Here is a 14,227-nt window from a genome sequence, read left to right on the forward strand (position 1 = left end):
AAGTCTGTTCCCTACTGGGAACCACTAGATAATCAGGTAGATTTGTAATAATATATAATTTTTATTATTGTTAAAAATTAAGACATCAAATCAATAACTTTTTAAAAACTGAATTTATTACATAAGTAGTAACTGTCTGTAGAAAATGACTTAACATCACAGATTACTGTATTCTCAATGACCAGCTGCTACAAATTTGGATATTAAGTCATTCACACACTTTTTTTGTGCAAGGCCTGCATGATTTAAAAAATTCCCATATGCCCCAACATGTGCCAGCTCTACTAGGTTATCTGAAATCCAGCCGCTGTTATGGCAATAGCTGCCAACTTTCAAACTACAGAAGAGAATAATGATTCAGCTTCACGTCAATTCAGATATAAATTGACATAGTTCCCTGGCTTAGGTGTGTGCCAACATATCTTCATAATAATAATAATAATAATAATAATAATTAATAGACATCCACATGCATTGTTTAGAACAAGTAAATATAATAATAAAAATAATGAATGGAAACAATCCCATTACACTCAATTTCCATGAGTGCATAAAAATATCCACTCACCTGAATGAAGTCTACAGGAGAGGGTCCTTCAATTTTTTAATGATTATTTTTTGGTATGCCTCCTACCTACCATGCAGCTTTTTGCATTTCATGTTTTGTGTAATTAAAACACTGTATTTTACAGTTATTCTGATAAGAAAAATTGGTACTCTAAATAAACTATGCGCAAGTAAGTGAAATCCCAAGTATAGAGTGTAAAGTGTAAAACCTGAACTCATTAAAAAAAAAGAAGAAAAAACACACTACATCCAAGCTAAGTCAAGCACTAACACAAATACTCACATTTTTATAAACAGACACAGATAAACAGAGAGAAATAATTATTTCGGAGTATTGAGTTTTCTGTTATTCCGCAGAAGAATATTAATTCAAAATAGGCCAAGAAGTTTCAAAGTAATTGTAAGTAATGCCTTGTCAACACGACACAGTGGATTGATGCTACACTGATCAATCCACTGGCCCTCAATCTATCATATCTGCTGCATGTGATAATTGATCCTCAAGCACACTCTTGTCCTCTCTGGTGCTCCACCAAAATGAGAAGAGTAGCCTGCATCGATGGGAGAGCAGCCCTTGCCGACGTTAGTGCACACAAGATGTCTACTTGTGTACTTCAGCTACATTATTTCAGGTACATTATTTGCAGAGCTAAGGTAGACTGACGGTACAGGTAAGTGTAGACAAGACCTTAAATATCTAGTTCCACATTTTGCACTTCAATCTTAGTACCTGATGTCACAGGTTAAAAAAATAAACCCTAAAAAGCCAAGCTCCTCTAACTTTCTTCATAAAATGCTAAAAGTATCATTACACATGTTTAGACATACTTTCTACTTATGTCAACATACAGACTGCTGTAGGAAAAAAGTCTTTCCATAAATCATTGCAATTCTTTAAGACCTACTCAGGGGATTAACATACAAAAGCCAATTTATTCTAGTTAGGCTACTTAGTTAAAAAAAAAATCCATTTATGTTATCATAAATTGGACCATCTCCAGTATGCAGATTATACGATGCTGAAAAGCCACATTAAAGTTAAAGATTTCAGCAAAGTGAACTTCAAGCAGCCTATATATAGTAGTTCAAGCATAAAAATAATCTAAAATTGTATTATTTGAAAAAGATTAGAAATCTATTGACAAATTAAAAGCATGTCACGGAGAGATGGACAATATTTATGGAACTCAGGCAAATGGGCAAACCACATCAAGAGGTTTATAGGAAACACAGACTTTGAAAGCTTTTTCATACCTTAATTATGAGGTTGCAAGTAACTGCATTTTCAGCCACATGTTCTTGACATTGAAAAAAACCCCAACAAAAACCAAAAAAAGACACTGGCATTTTCTTGAGTATTAACAGACTTACTTTTCTTTAAGGAAATCCACTACCCGTTTGAAGTCTGCAACACAGTATTCTCTTTTCATGTCCATGAGTATGCTGTCAGAAGCAGACTGGACTGGTATGTGAAGAAAAGCATATACCCTTGGATGATTGAGAATCTTTGCCATTTCCTAAAAATTAGTGAGAAGAAAATTGTTTTTAGCCAATCATAAAGTCAATGCACAGAAATCCCATAAAAATCACACTTGCTTCTAATACCCAAACAAACTCAAATGAATCAGCAGGCACATGAGAGGTTAGCAAGGATTTTTCAGCAATAAGACGAAAGATTTAGGATTACACTTCACTTCAAATAGAACGTATAAAAAGAGTGCCATCCTATAACTAGCATTGTTTGATAGAGACATGAATATAATTTAAGTGCAAACACCTGAATCACAGAATTCCAGAACTCTGCCTTAGTGTGATTAAAATCTTGAGTCTTTCCCTCAGGAAGCGCCCTCTTTGACTTTCATGAAGAAGCAATGAATAGCTCTTTTGTTGTAGGAGACAAACCAGCATCTAAGCCCATTCCGTTTGGTATCTGTACTGAGCATCTTTAATACTGCCCATTTGCTAATTAAGAAAGAGCCAATGAGTGCAGAATTGCTCCTCCACGAGGTGAGTTTTAAAAAGGATAAGAGTAAATACATTTATTAACTAGTTCGGAGCACAAGGGCAAGTTTGAAGGGAGATGGGAGATATAATGGGATGAGCAGAAGGTACATGACACGGGACCTTGGGGAAACAGAATGGCAACTGAGCAGGGTGGGGAATGGAATGGAATGGAAAGTATATAGTAGCGACAGGAAACCTAAGCTAGCGAGTGGACCACATGAGTGTCCCTCCATCTCAGTGAGCCACAAAATTGTTCTAACCAAGGCAGCCTCCCAGGATAAGTTAGTTTTGCTAACTGCGCTTGCATACCTAGAATTTGTAGGGTGTGCCAACTGAACCATAGCAACACTTTGATTGATGCAGAGGGAGCATGTGGCTCTCACAGACAGCTTATGTTGAACAATTACCACATACGTCACTTCATGTGCCCTTGTATTAAGTGTGTGTCACTTTAACAATACCGGTAGGAAAAAACAACCCTGCATGTGGGCAACAAACAAAATGTCTTGCGGGCCATACACAGAACCTCGATGAGTTGCATGTGACTCTTGGGCCATTGGTTGCCCACCACTGGTATATAGGAAGAGCCTGATTTAACTGTTTATTTCCCTGCTATTTACAGGGGAAGGATATGCAATCTAAGGTAAACTTTTGGGCTGCCCAATTTGATGTGCCTTAAAGGTTATGATTTTTAGAGAGCACTAAGCCACCCCCTGTACAACTCTCTAAAAAGGGACATCTTTAATATGTCACAAATTGGGCTCTCAAGAATTGAAAACTCTATAGTCACTTTTGGAAATCTTGGCCCAAAAAGAAGTGCATAAATGAAAGAATAGTTACATTATTTGGTGAAAACATCTTGCTCCTACCTTAAGCAGATAAACCACATTTAAAACTTTAGATTATTACAAATATTAATAAATGCAAATTAATGCAATTCATGCACAAGTCATATATGCAACTAAATCATGCTAACACATCAGCTCAAGATACATCAAGCGCATTCACAGATGACAAAGTGCCATGGTGGACCTCCATTTTAAAAAACAATAACCAAAAACCTTTTATCTAAACTTTAGATATTCAGTTAATGCAAGACTTGCATTCAATCCTCTCCCCAACAAATTTTTCAGAACAAAAGCTTAGCAAATAAAGTTTTGTTAATTAAAACCACTACCAGTTTTGTCTTTTACCTCTTCCTCCCAAATTCTGAGAATCTGCATAAAAAATTCTGTATGAACCATCCAGGTTTTACAAAACCAACTACCTTATTTTGCCTATGAATAATAAAAATATTTCTCCTTTATTAATTAAGGGAAACACGGCAAAAGAGCTCCAATATGAGTGGTTAATTGAATAGTGTTCCAGTACATAGTTCCTTTGCACTCCTTTGTGTTCCTAAGGAGGAGGGTAAAAATGACTAATTTACCTCAGCATTTTCCAAATTTTTCTTAAAATATGTCCCTTTTCAGATTTCAAATCAATCAATCACCTCACTATACAACTACAGGCAGTCCCTGGATTACATGGATCCGACTTACATCGGATCCCTACTTACAAACGGGGTAAGGCAACCCCGCACTAGCTGCTTCCCCCCAGCAGACCAGGAAGACACGGAGCGGCTTTTCTCAGCAGACACCTCAGCTTGAGAATAAAGGACTGAGGGAAGTGAAGTGTGGGAGAATAAAACTGAGCTCTGGAGAAATGTTTGGCTAGAGTTTCCCCTACAATATGTACCAGTTCCGACTTACATACAAATTCAACTTAAGAACAAACCTACAGTCCTTATCTTGTACGTAACCCAGGGACTGCCTGTAGTGACATTTGTTAACTTCATTTTGCTATCATCCTATTCAGCTCCCTTTGTACAATACTTACATCTGTTTGTGGTGACTGCTAAATAATTAAAGAAAAAAAGGTTTTCAGCTTCCACTCATATTCTCTAGCCCTCACATATTTAAAAAACTACCATTTTTCCTCTAGATGTTCTAAGGCTCAGAATAAAGCTGTTATATTTGAGTAGATTCTTGTCAATTACTTAATCATTATTTTATATTTACAGTATGACACCACCCACAGATCCCAATTAAATCCAGTACTTATTGTGTTAAGCAGTGCACTTGGTCCTTTGTTGCTCCCTCTTTAAGTCATCCATTTCTGACATTATATTTTTTTGCCTTTTTTCAGCGTAGTACACATTTCTCATTGCAATACAGACCCCAGCTTTATATCAAACGTTGCTTTTAACTTTTGTATAGCTTGAGGGATTATATTAAACAAATAAATAAATATTAAAGAAATAGGATGTGTAACTGCATTTGGTAACGATATACTGAACACTGGAAACATTTATAAGTCCCAGAGGGGTCGGCATGTTAGTTTGTAACTTTAAAAAAAAAACCTAGCAGTCCTGTAGCACCTTAGAGACTAACAAAACTTAACTTTAGTCTCAAAGTTGCTACCGGACTACTTATTGCTCTTTTTAATACTTGAGAGTATGGGAGAATACATTCAGTGTTGCCAACTCTCATTTCCACGATTAGTTACACATATTTATTGTTTTTAACGCCTTTGCTCCTCGAATTCTGTGACCATGTGAGGAACTCGGATTGCTTGTTAGTGTAATACCAACAAGTGGAACCGAATGTGGGACCTCTGCAACTTAGCACGTGAGCCTCTACCACATGAGCTAAAAGTCAGCTGGCTCTCAGCTAAGTTTGTAGTGCAGACTAATTATTCTCTCTGTACGTGGTCTCAGTGCCACTACATGGGACAATCCCAGAAGGTATGTAGGTTACATTTGCTTTGCTAAAGGAAGATTCCAGCTCCCAAGATTGCAGAAAATATGAACTTCAAAGACTCTAAAATGAGATCTTTTTCTGCAATGACCACTGCAAATAAGAGCAACCTAATAACTATTAACTCACAGTAATTTGCAGCAAAACAATGCAATTTGCATTTGATCTACTGCAGCACTGCCTACTTACAAAATACCCAACTTTGTTCATAGTAAGAGAATAAGAGGTAATATGAAATACATTCAGCTGCTGTATTTTAGAAAATCCCTAGCCAAAACTGCTTGTTCTAATAAGCTTTTGTGGAAATCACACAGGCGCTTCTATGATATCGCCTTCATAATTGTAGACTTGTATTAGGATCAAGAACATGACTATATTCAGTTAATAAACTCATTTTGCTCCACTCTGTGCTAATGTGTCAGAGGATTCCCCGCTTTAATTAACTGAAGTGCTCTTCAACTGTCATTACTGGCCCCTGACTTTTCACAGAAAGAACCATAAGTGTAAGATCAGGAAGGTAAAAAACCCTGAGGGAATGCATGATATGGTCACCTATGTGCTAATAATGTCACTGACATTTCCACAGAACTGGTTTATATTTGGATAAATCACAGGGGTCTCAATATGAAACCAAAAGCATCTTTTAAAAAAAGTTAATTGTGTCATATGAGAGAGAGAGAGAGAGGGAGAGAAAGAGATAAAGAAAATGTGAGAGACAGACAGATGTATACAACATGTACATATTATATACCCATTATATACACACAAATAAGGCTAGGTTCAGAGAAGGAATACAATTTACATCTCACTTTGCTCTCCTCATAGTGAATCCAGATGGGCACAGACAGTGATAATACTGCAGGGGTGGGCAAAAGGGCCTCTGTGGGCCACATCTGGCCCGCCAAGTGGGTGGATCTGGCCCACAGAGGCCCTGCTGCTCCCCCGCCCCCCAGCCAATTAGAGCCAGGGGGAAGGGGGAGCGCACAGTGCCTCCTCCCGCCCAACCAGGAGATTGTGGTGCTTTGAAGCGCCTCACGCTGCTCGCGGGGAAGGAGAGGGTGGGGAGAGCGGAGAAGGCTTCGCGCACTCCCCCGCCCCCAGACTAATCAGGGCCTGGGAATGGGGCTGCTGCATGAAGTTTCCTTCGCCCTGCCCTGCCCTGCCCTGCCCTGCTCTAGCCCTGTGAGGAACCCACGGCACTTCAAAGTGCCACGTGCTCCTCGCAGGGCGGGAGAAGGCTTCCCATGCTCCCCCATCCCCAGGCCCTGATTGGCCTGGGTTTGGGGGAGCGTGCCAAGCCTCTTCCAGGGCGTGGGTGCATAGTGGGAAGGGGGGGGTAAAGGGGCTCCATTGCCCTCAGACCAATCATGGTCTGGGAGGGAGTAGCCCCACCCCTTCCCATTTAGGCCCTGCCCCTTCCTGTGTGGCCCGGGACTACTTCAAAAAATTTTGAAGTGGCCTCCAGGCAAAAATTATTGCCCATCTCTGTACTACTGCAATTTCATGAAGTATCTTTGGGGGTCCACTGTTTTAAATTAATGGTTTATATATGATTGCTTTCTACTCTATGAGAGAGAGGGCTCCCACAGCTCCTCCAGGAACTAAAAAACAATGAGAGGCGATTAAGACAAACCAGCCAGTCTTGTAACCCTCCTCTTCTCCCTGCACCCCTGCCCGAAGAGGAATCAGTGGATTCCCTGTTGAAACTGGATTCTCCAGAGACCAACAGACAAAAAATGTACTTTTGAATAAACAGCATACATGTACACTGATTTTGGGCTTTTATTCTGCATTTACAACAAATAAACTGCAACCAGGGGAAAACCCAGCTGTGGATTTTGAAGGACTAAAAGCTACCTGAGCCATAGGCAGAAGATGGCAGTGATCTGGTAACCTTTTAAGCATACATGCATTTTTTTGATTGTTTTAACATTTTCTCTGTAATGCTTTTACCTTAGGAATAAATGTGCTTGTTCAGAAAGAGCTATGATATACTGGTCACAGTACTCAGAGAGAAATCAAAGCACAGGTGCTGGTCTTTTGACAGACCAGTTTATTAGGGAAATCACAGTGAAAAGAAGAGAGCCTTAAAACTCAAATTACAAGTTTGTTTAAACCTCTATTGTAGGTATCAAAGACCTGAACTGGATTACCCATTACATTCCACATCCTAATGACATAAAAAGCCAAACACCAGGTACTTAAGAGTACTTAGAACCCACTCTATCAGTTTAATTTATCATGGACACTCTAACTGACTATTCTTTCCCCATTTTTTTCTCCTTTCCTTTCCCTCCCAGTACCCTCTCTTTTTCTATTTCTTCGGAACATGGATCCCTTAAACACCATTCATCTGAGTAAGTAGGTTGTGCCCACAAAAGCACATGATACAATCTATATTTTTTTGTTAGTCTCTAAGGTGCTGCAAGACTATTCATTGTCTTTTAAGTTTTTTCATGGTTAACCAGTACATACTATGTACTTAGCTCAATTTCAGCTTCTTCACAGTCAAAATCACCCAATTTTTGGTTTATGCTGGCCTTTTTTAGCCTCCCACAGAGAAGAGTACACTGTACAACAACTTTTTGTCACTGAAACCTCACTTCTCTGTACTCCGTCCACCTCTGGAGCCATCTACCACAGTTTACTTCCAGGGTTAACTTTCAATGTTGAAATGTTTTAAGGGGTCCTGTGCAAATTTTCTGAAATATGTTTATTGAAAGGGTTTATTAATTCTCAAAAATCAAAGACTTCTAGTTTAATTACCCAAAGTGCTATGGTAGCCAACCAGTGAAGACAAATATGATTTCCTTAAGATTTTGATTCCAAGTATGAATAGTAATCTGATTTAAATGTCCTATTCCCCATGCTATTCTCTTTCCCCATCTATCAAGAAAAACGAACCATCATAAATGTTGATTTGATATTGGAGTGAGAGTTGTCCGATCAAACAGTATGCAGGTAAAATATTGTGTGTGTCTTGCAAACAGGCATACAAGCTACATTGTTTTCCTAACAAACTAATGATGAGTTTTAGAAGGTGGTACCATCTATATATGTGATTAACTTTCTAAAAGCTGTGTAAGCATAATGTGTATATATATGCTTTAAACTGAATAAGGACTGCAACCTGAAATATTAAAACAATGAATAGCCTATAGCTGGGCCAGCAAAGTAAAAAAGCTAAATTCCAATTTAGGCTGATTTCCTGGGCCTATTTGTCCTCTTATTGCACTATTAAATGCTTACACATTCACCATAGACAGTTGGTATAGTACAGACAGTGCTGTCCCTTGATTTGCAAAAAATTCAAAAAAAGAAAGCAAGAGAAGAAGAAAGATCATGTTGAAAGAAAATACCAACAACACTATTGGGATTACTTATATAGTTTCAGATGCCAATCTTCATTGATATTGTGATTTCCCATAACAATCACTACAGAAGTCATGCCTCTTAACTCCAATGCATTTAAAAAAGAACTGTGGAACTAACTGGTAAAACAAATACCGGCCAGTCAGGCATTTCTCTGGGTACACCACTACCAATGACAACATGCCATAGCACTATTTTTAGATCACTAACCCAAACAGAACTACTGCATGCCAACCTGTGCTGGGAAACATACTCTCAGCAGCTCTGTAGATTATCTTCTATGTCTCTTGTCTTTTAAGTGCCATTCGCACTACTTCTCTGTGCCATTAGCACTACATACCAGGAGTATGTAGCAAAATGCAGGACAATGTAGCACTTTAAAGACTAACAAGATGGTTTATTAGATGATGAGCTTTCGTGGGCCAGACCCACTTCCTCAGATCAAATAGTGGAAGAAAAGGAAGTGGGTCTGGCCCACGAAAGCTCATCATCTAATAAACCATCTTGTTAGTCTTTAAAGTGCTACATTGTCCTGCATTTTGCTTCAGCTACCCCAGACTAACACGGCTACATTTCTATCACTATTCAGGAGTATGTAGTTGTCCATAAGGAGCTGGAACATATGTACGAAAAGAATGCTTTGTTTGACTACTTAAACCTGGTTAAGTCAATTTTCAAAACTTACATGTGTTCAGTTGTTACTTGAAATTGCTGTCTCAATTAAAGATAAACAAGATTTCCAAGTCTTATCAAGTCTCATCTTTCAGGTACTAGGTTCGGCTTTGAATTGAACAATCATACTTAGCTAATCCTTACAGACATTCCCACAGCACACACTGAATACAAAATATTAGATTTCATCACTAAATAAAACCATTAGTAGCCAAGAGAAGATGTAAAAGGGCATGCACCATGGATTCACAGAGTTCTACTCACAGCATCTCTACATCTGTTTCCTGTTTATATTTTCACACAGCATTGTACATTACTTAAGTTATATATTTCCACCAGGAGAAAAATAAAGTAACATAAAACTTATTTGATTCCTATTTGAATGTACTAAAGGAACCACGTTTGGAAACTTCTGTCTTTAATCTTAGTAGAAACAGCTGACTACCTTTTCCGCTCCAGTGTGTCATCTGCTAACATCTACATAAAAATCTTTGCTACATACGAGAGAGAGATTTTCAATGTATGATGTAAAGGTTCACAAAAGAGACAAATTTATTTTACTCTAACTTTACAAAAATTGTTCTAAAGTTGGAATTTGGTAACGTACTTAGGATGTCCTTCCATTTTTTATTTGGTTCTTAACAGATGCAGTAAATTTAAAATCAATGGATAATGACAAAGATTTTTTTTCAGGTCAGTATTTTGCCATATGTACACCACAGAAATTTCACTAAGCTAATCACCTAAAAATCAAATCAATCCATTAACCTGTAATAAGAACTCTCATATATGAATGAGACAGTAAAAAAATTAATATTCATGCTCTGGTATAAATGCCTGTATGATAATCGGTAGACTTTTCCCCTACTATCCTAGCCTGGAAATAATCAATTAGTCTAGTCCTATGTCACATGTTGGGAATACTGATATTAATAACTGCCATGTATATAGCACATCCTCAAACACTCAGATCTAAAGAAACACTTGCTGTTTTATTTGTCGTGTTCCCATATGGACAATCTTTCAATGTTTTGCCTTCTGATACGTTAGATTGGGTCACATAATGAAGGGTCTCTGCTGACAGTTGCCTTTCAGAGGCACATTAAAGTAGCTGGTGAACAGCAACACCAGCAGAATCTGAATGAAAATCAAGTGGCTGTGGTCTATTATTTAAACATTGCTGCTGTAATGCAGTCCAGGAACAGATGTGTTGCAGACATGGAAACAATGAGACATGTACACCATCATATGGTTAAATAAAGAGGCTACAACTTTAATAAATCCATTCACCAATAGGGAACCCCTGTTCTTATGCTATCCAGGAGGGCTGTTCTAGTGCAGAAAGAACAGGAGACTAGTGGCTCTGGTTCTACAAATCTGAGAGCAAGTATGAGGGCAGAACCTCCTCTACACCCTCAGGCCTGCTCAGGGACCCAGGCTGGAAGCCAGAGTCCCAACATATTTCTCTCCTCCATGCAGAAGGAGACTGGGGGCAACATGCTGCATGAGACATGGAGGCATACTTACTCCTCACCATGCAGTGTCATGCTTGGGACACAATGTACACAACCAGCTCATTTGGTTACAGGGACACGTTTTAACCCCAAATGTATGGTGACAAATGCTATTTAAACAACAAAACAGACCTCCAAGATGCCACATATAAGGTGAAAAATCTCATACAGCTTGTCAATGTTGCCATATGGTAAAAATTCCTTTCAAGCCCCAACCGAAAGATTGCTGATCATCCTAGCTTTTCTTTCTCTAAAAAAAAAAAAAATTAAAAAGGCAGCTGTAGCCAATGTTCCCTCTAATTTTTTCAATCCATACGTGGAATTAATTTTGTTATGTGTGCAGAGGCATGTGAGGACATGCACCACCAGTAGAAACACAAGCTGCCAGCTGTGGGCGCTTTGCTAATCAGCTGGATAGCACCTGAATTTCTCCGACATATACACAGCTTACAGCGAACACTGGCCGAAGCTCCTGCCATGAACACTCATTGCATACCTTTATAGTAGGGGAAGTGGGAACCAAGGGAAGTTTGTGTAGCACCATCCTTGCTGCTTCCAGCTGATATCTCCTTCTACCCTGGAATAGTGTCTCCATTGTTCCTAGCCCATCAAAGATGCACCTTGGACAATAGTAAGGTGAATATTTGTTCTTCAGCAAGCAGTATATTAAGCATCACATCTGACTCTCTTTTCCCTTTTTAATTAAAAAATCTTGTCACGGTCTACTCTGATGAAAAAAATTAGGCTGGCTAATTTTGGATTTTTGCAATAGCATCTCTATACAGAAGAATAAATTCTCACTAAAATTCTCAACTAAAAGCTGTTCTTGAAGCTGGCTGCACTTCTTTCCATAAACCAAACAAACAAATATGGTAGCAAGTAGCAACTTGAGTTTTTCTAGGGAGGTGGGGGGTATACAAGAAAACTAGTAATTCTCTTGCCACTGACAACTCTAATATGTGATTTTTGTACTTGGATGTGCTTAAGGTATAGCAAGAATAGAATGAGAAGTCTCAACAAAGTATTGTTTTTATATTTAGAATAAAGAATAACTCCTAATTGCAGATCTTTGAACAAGGATTTCTGAAACACTCCATCAAATGAAAAAATCCCTCTCCCTCATCCAAAAACAAAATAGGATTTTCTGGCTTAAATGTTTATGTTGGGAGGATCGTATCACTTGAACAGGGCCAGGGATTACAACATTCCAGTTTCAGTACATAAATGTGTCACCTATCCAGCTGTCATCAGGAGACATTCAGTACTGGCAATGTAAGACTAACTCAATTCCTGTGACCTATCTTCAACTCCAATGGAAGTTCAGTGTGCTTGAAAGCATGCAGGATGTGCTTATCATCTTGGAAGACATAACCCATTATTATTAATCATTTCTGTGAAGAGATTTCTTTGTGAAACTCTGGAGATATATTTGCCCAGACTTATTAACTGAACCACCTTATGGTATAGTAGGCATTTATGTAGCATGACAGCTAACATGACTAGATTATATCCAGCAATCTGAATAGTCACCACACTTGTTCTCTGTTAAATGGCTTATCCTTCGGTCTACATCAAACATATACACTTTTCAATTTGATTTTCAAAATGCCCTTCTAAACGTAATAGTAGCTGGGTACAGAGCATTTCATAGGGACTACCGATTGCTGCAGTCCCTCATCTGCCCCTTGAATAATCAGTTACTCTCAACCTGCCTTCAATCTCTTTGAAATGCTTTGTGCAGAGGTTATTGTTTTGCTGTAAAAATTATTACCCTATTTCAAGCAAATCTCACTTTTCATCCTTAAACACTGCAATACTGAAAAACAATTCTCCTATATCTGAATCAATACACCTCATTTACAGAGTATATTAGAAACACAAATATAATTAACAATATAATGAAGTTTCCCAAAGGGTCATTTACCGTGACAAGTACAGTGCTGCTCTAACATGTCTCTATCATAATTCACATAACTAAAAAAGGCTTTATGAATAAAATATATAAAGTACATTTAGTAATGAATACCAAGTTTCAAAACTATCCTTTTCTATAAGTAAAAAGTATTGCCATAATCTACATGTTAAAATATGTTGGCTAATGTATAATAGCAACCCTTGCAATAAGCAAAACTACACAGAGGAATTAAGAATGTTTAATTTAAAATTAAACCATTTCTAGACAAAAGTACTTCAGTGGCAAGGACTAGATGGCACAAAAAGGCTTAACAAAATAGCTCTTGTCTTCAGAAACATGAAGCAGGTCACAAATAAAATGAGTTTGGTAGTGCTAACCTAGCTTATACTCTACATTTCTTCACAATTATAAAATTATGGAGAGACAGAGTGGGTGAGGTAATGTCTTTTATTGAACCTATTTTCTGTTGGTGGGAGATACAAGCTTTCAAGCTTATACAGAGTCCTTTTTCAGTTCTAACATCCTGGGAGCAACATGGATACACCACGGCTGTGTCTACACTGGCGCAATCTTGCGCAAAAGCGGCCGCTCTTGCACAAAAACTTGCTGCCTGTCTACACTGGCCATGTGTTCTTGCACAAGTAAACTGACGTTTTAATGTATGAAATCAGGGCTTCTTGCGCCAGAATTCTGACGCTCCCACTCAGGAATAAGTCCTTTTACGCAACTGTTCTTGTGTAAGAGGCCAGTGTAGACAAGCAACATGAATTTCTTGCGCAAGAAAGCTCTATGGTTAAAAAGGCCATCAGAGCTTTCTTGCGCAAGAGAGCATCTACACTGGCAAGGATGCTCTTGCGCCAAAGCACATCTCTTGCTCAAAAGCACATGCCAGTGTAGATGTTCTCTTCAGGAAGAGTTTTTGCACAAGAAGCTGCCAGTGTAGATGTAGCCCACCACTGCCTAGAACTCCAGAGTCTGCACATTATTACAAAATTGATGACCTTTGCTCAAAAGATGGCCAGGAATGAAACACCTCATCAGAATCCAGTTTCCCTATCAGATCAGTGTCAAGACACCTTGTGACAAAGTGGGGATTTTATTCCCATTGTGATGCTGCGTGTGATTTCTACTGTCACCCCGCGCTCTGAGCCCTCTATCCCCAAGGATTGTATCAACTGCTTCTGGTTTCTGTGCTGACAAGTCTGTCTTAGCTGTGTCCCTGTCACCTAATACACCTTCTGTTCTATCATAAAAATGGCCATACTAGGTCAGAAGAAAGGTCCAATCAGCCCAGTATCTTGTCTGCCAACAGTGCGCAATATCAGATGCCCCAAAGGGAGAGATCACAACACATAATACTCACTTTATCCCTCTCCAGTCATCCA

At 38.6% G+C, this 14,227-nt stretch overlaps 1 protein-coding gene across 13 annotated transcripts in view; it reads right to left on the reverse strand.

Moving 5' to 3' along the window:
- The window catches only part of CDKAL1 (CDKAL1 threonylcarbamoyladenosine tRNA methylthiotransferase), a 572,751-nt gene that overhangs the window by 205,936 nt on the left and 352,588 nt on the right, over window positions 1-14,227 (reverse strand). For all 13 annotated transcript variants that reach the window (XM_006121835.4, XM_075921165.1, XM_006121831.4 and 10 more), the window contains one exon: window positions 1,939-2,084. In XM_006121835.4, the coding sequence (XP_006121897.2) occupies window positions 1,939-2,084 (146 nt within the window). The remainder of the gene's footprint in view (window positions 1-1,938; window positions 2,085-14,227) is intronic.

Source organism: Pelodiscus sinensis, chromosome 2 (genome assembly GCF_049634645.1).
Source record: "Pelodiscus sinensis isolate JC-2024 chromosome 2, ASM4963464v1, whole genome shotgun sequence".
In the NCBI taxonomy this organism is placed as follows: Eukaryota; Metazoa; Chordata; order Testudines; family Trionychidae; genus Pelodiscus; species Pelodiscus sinensis.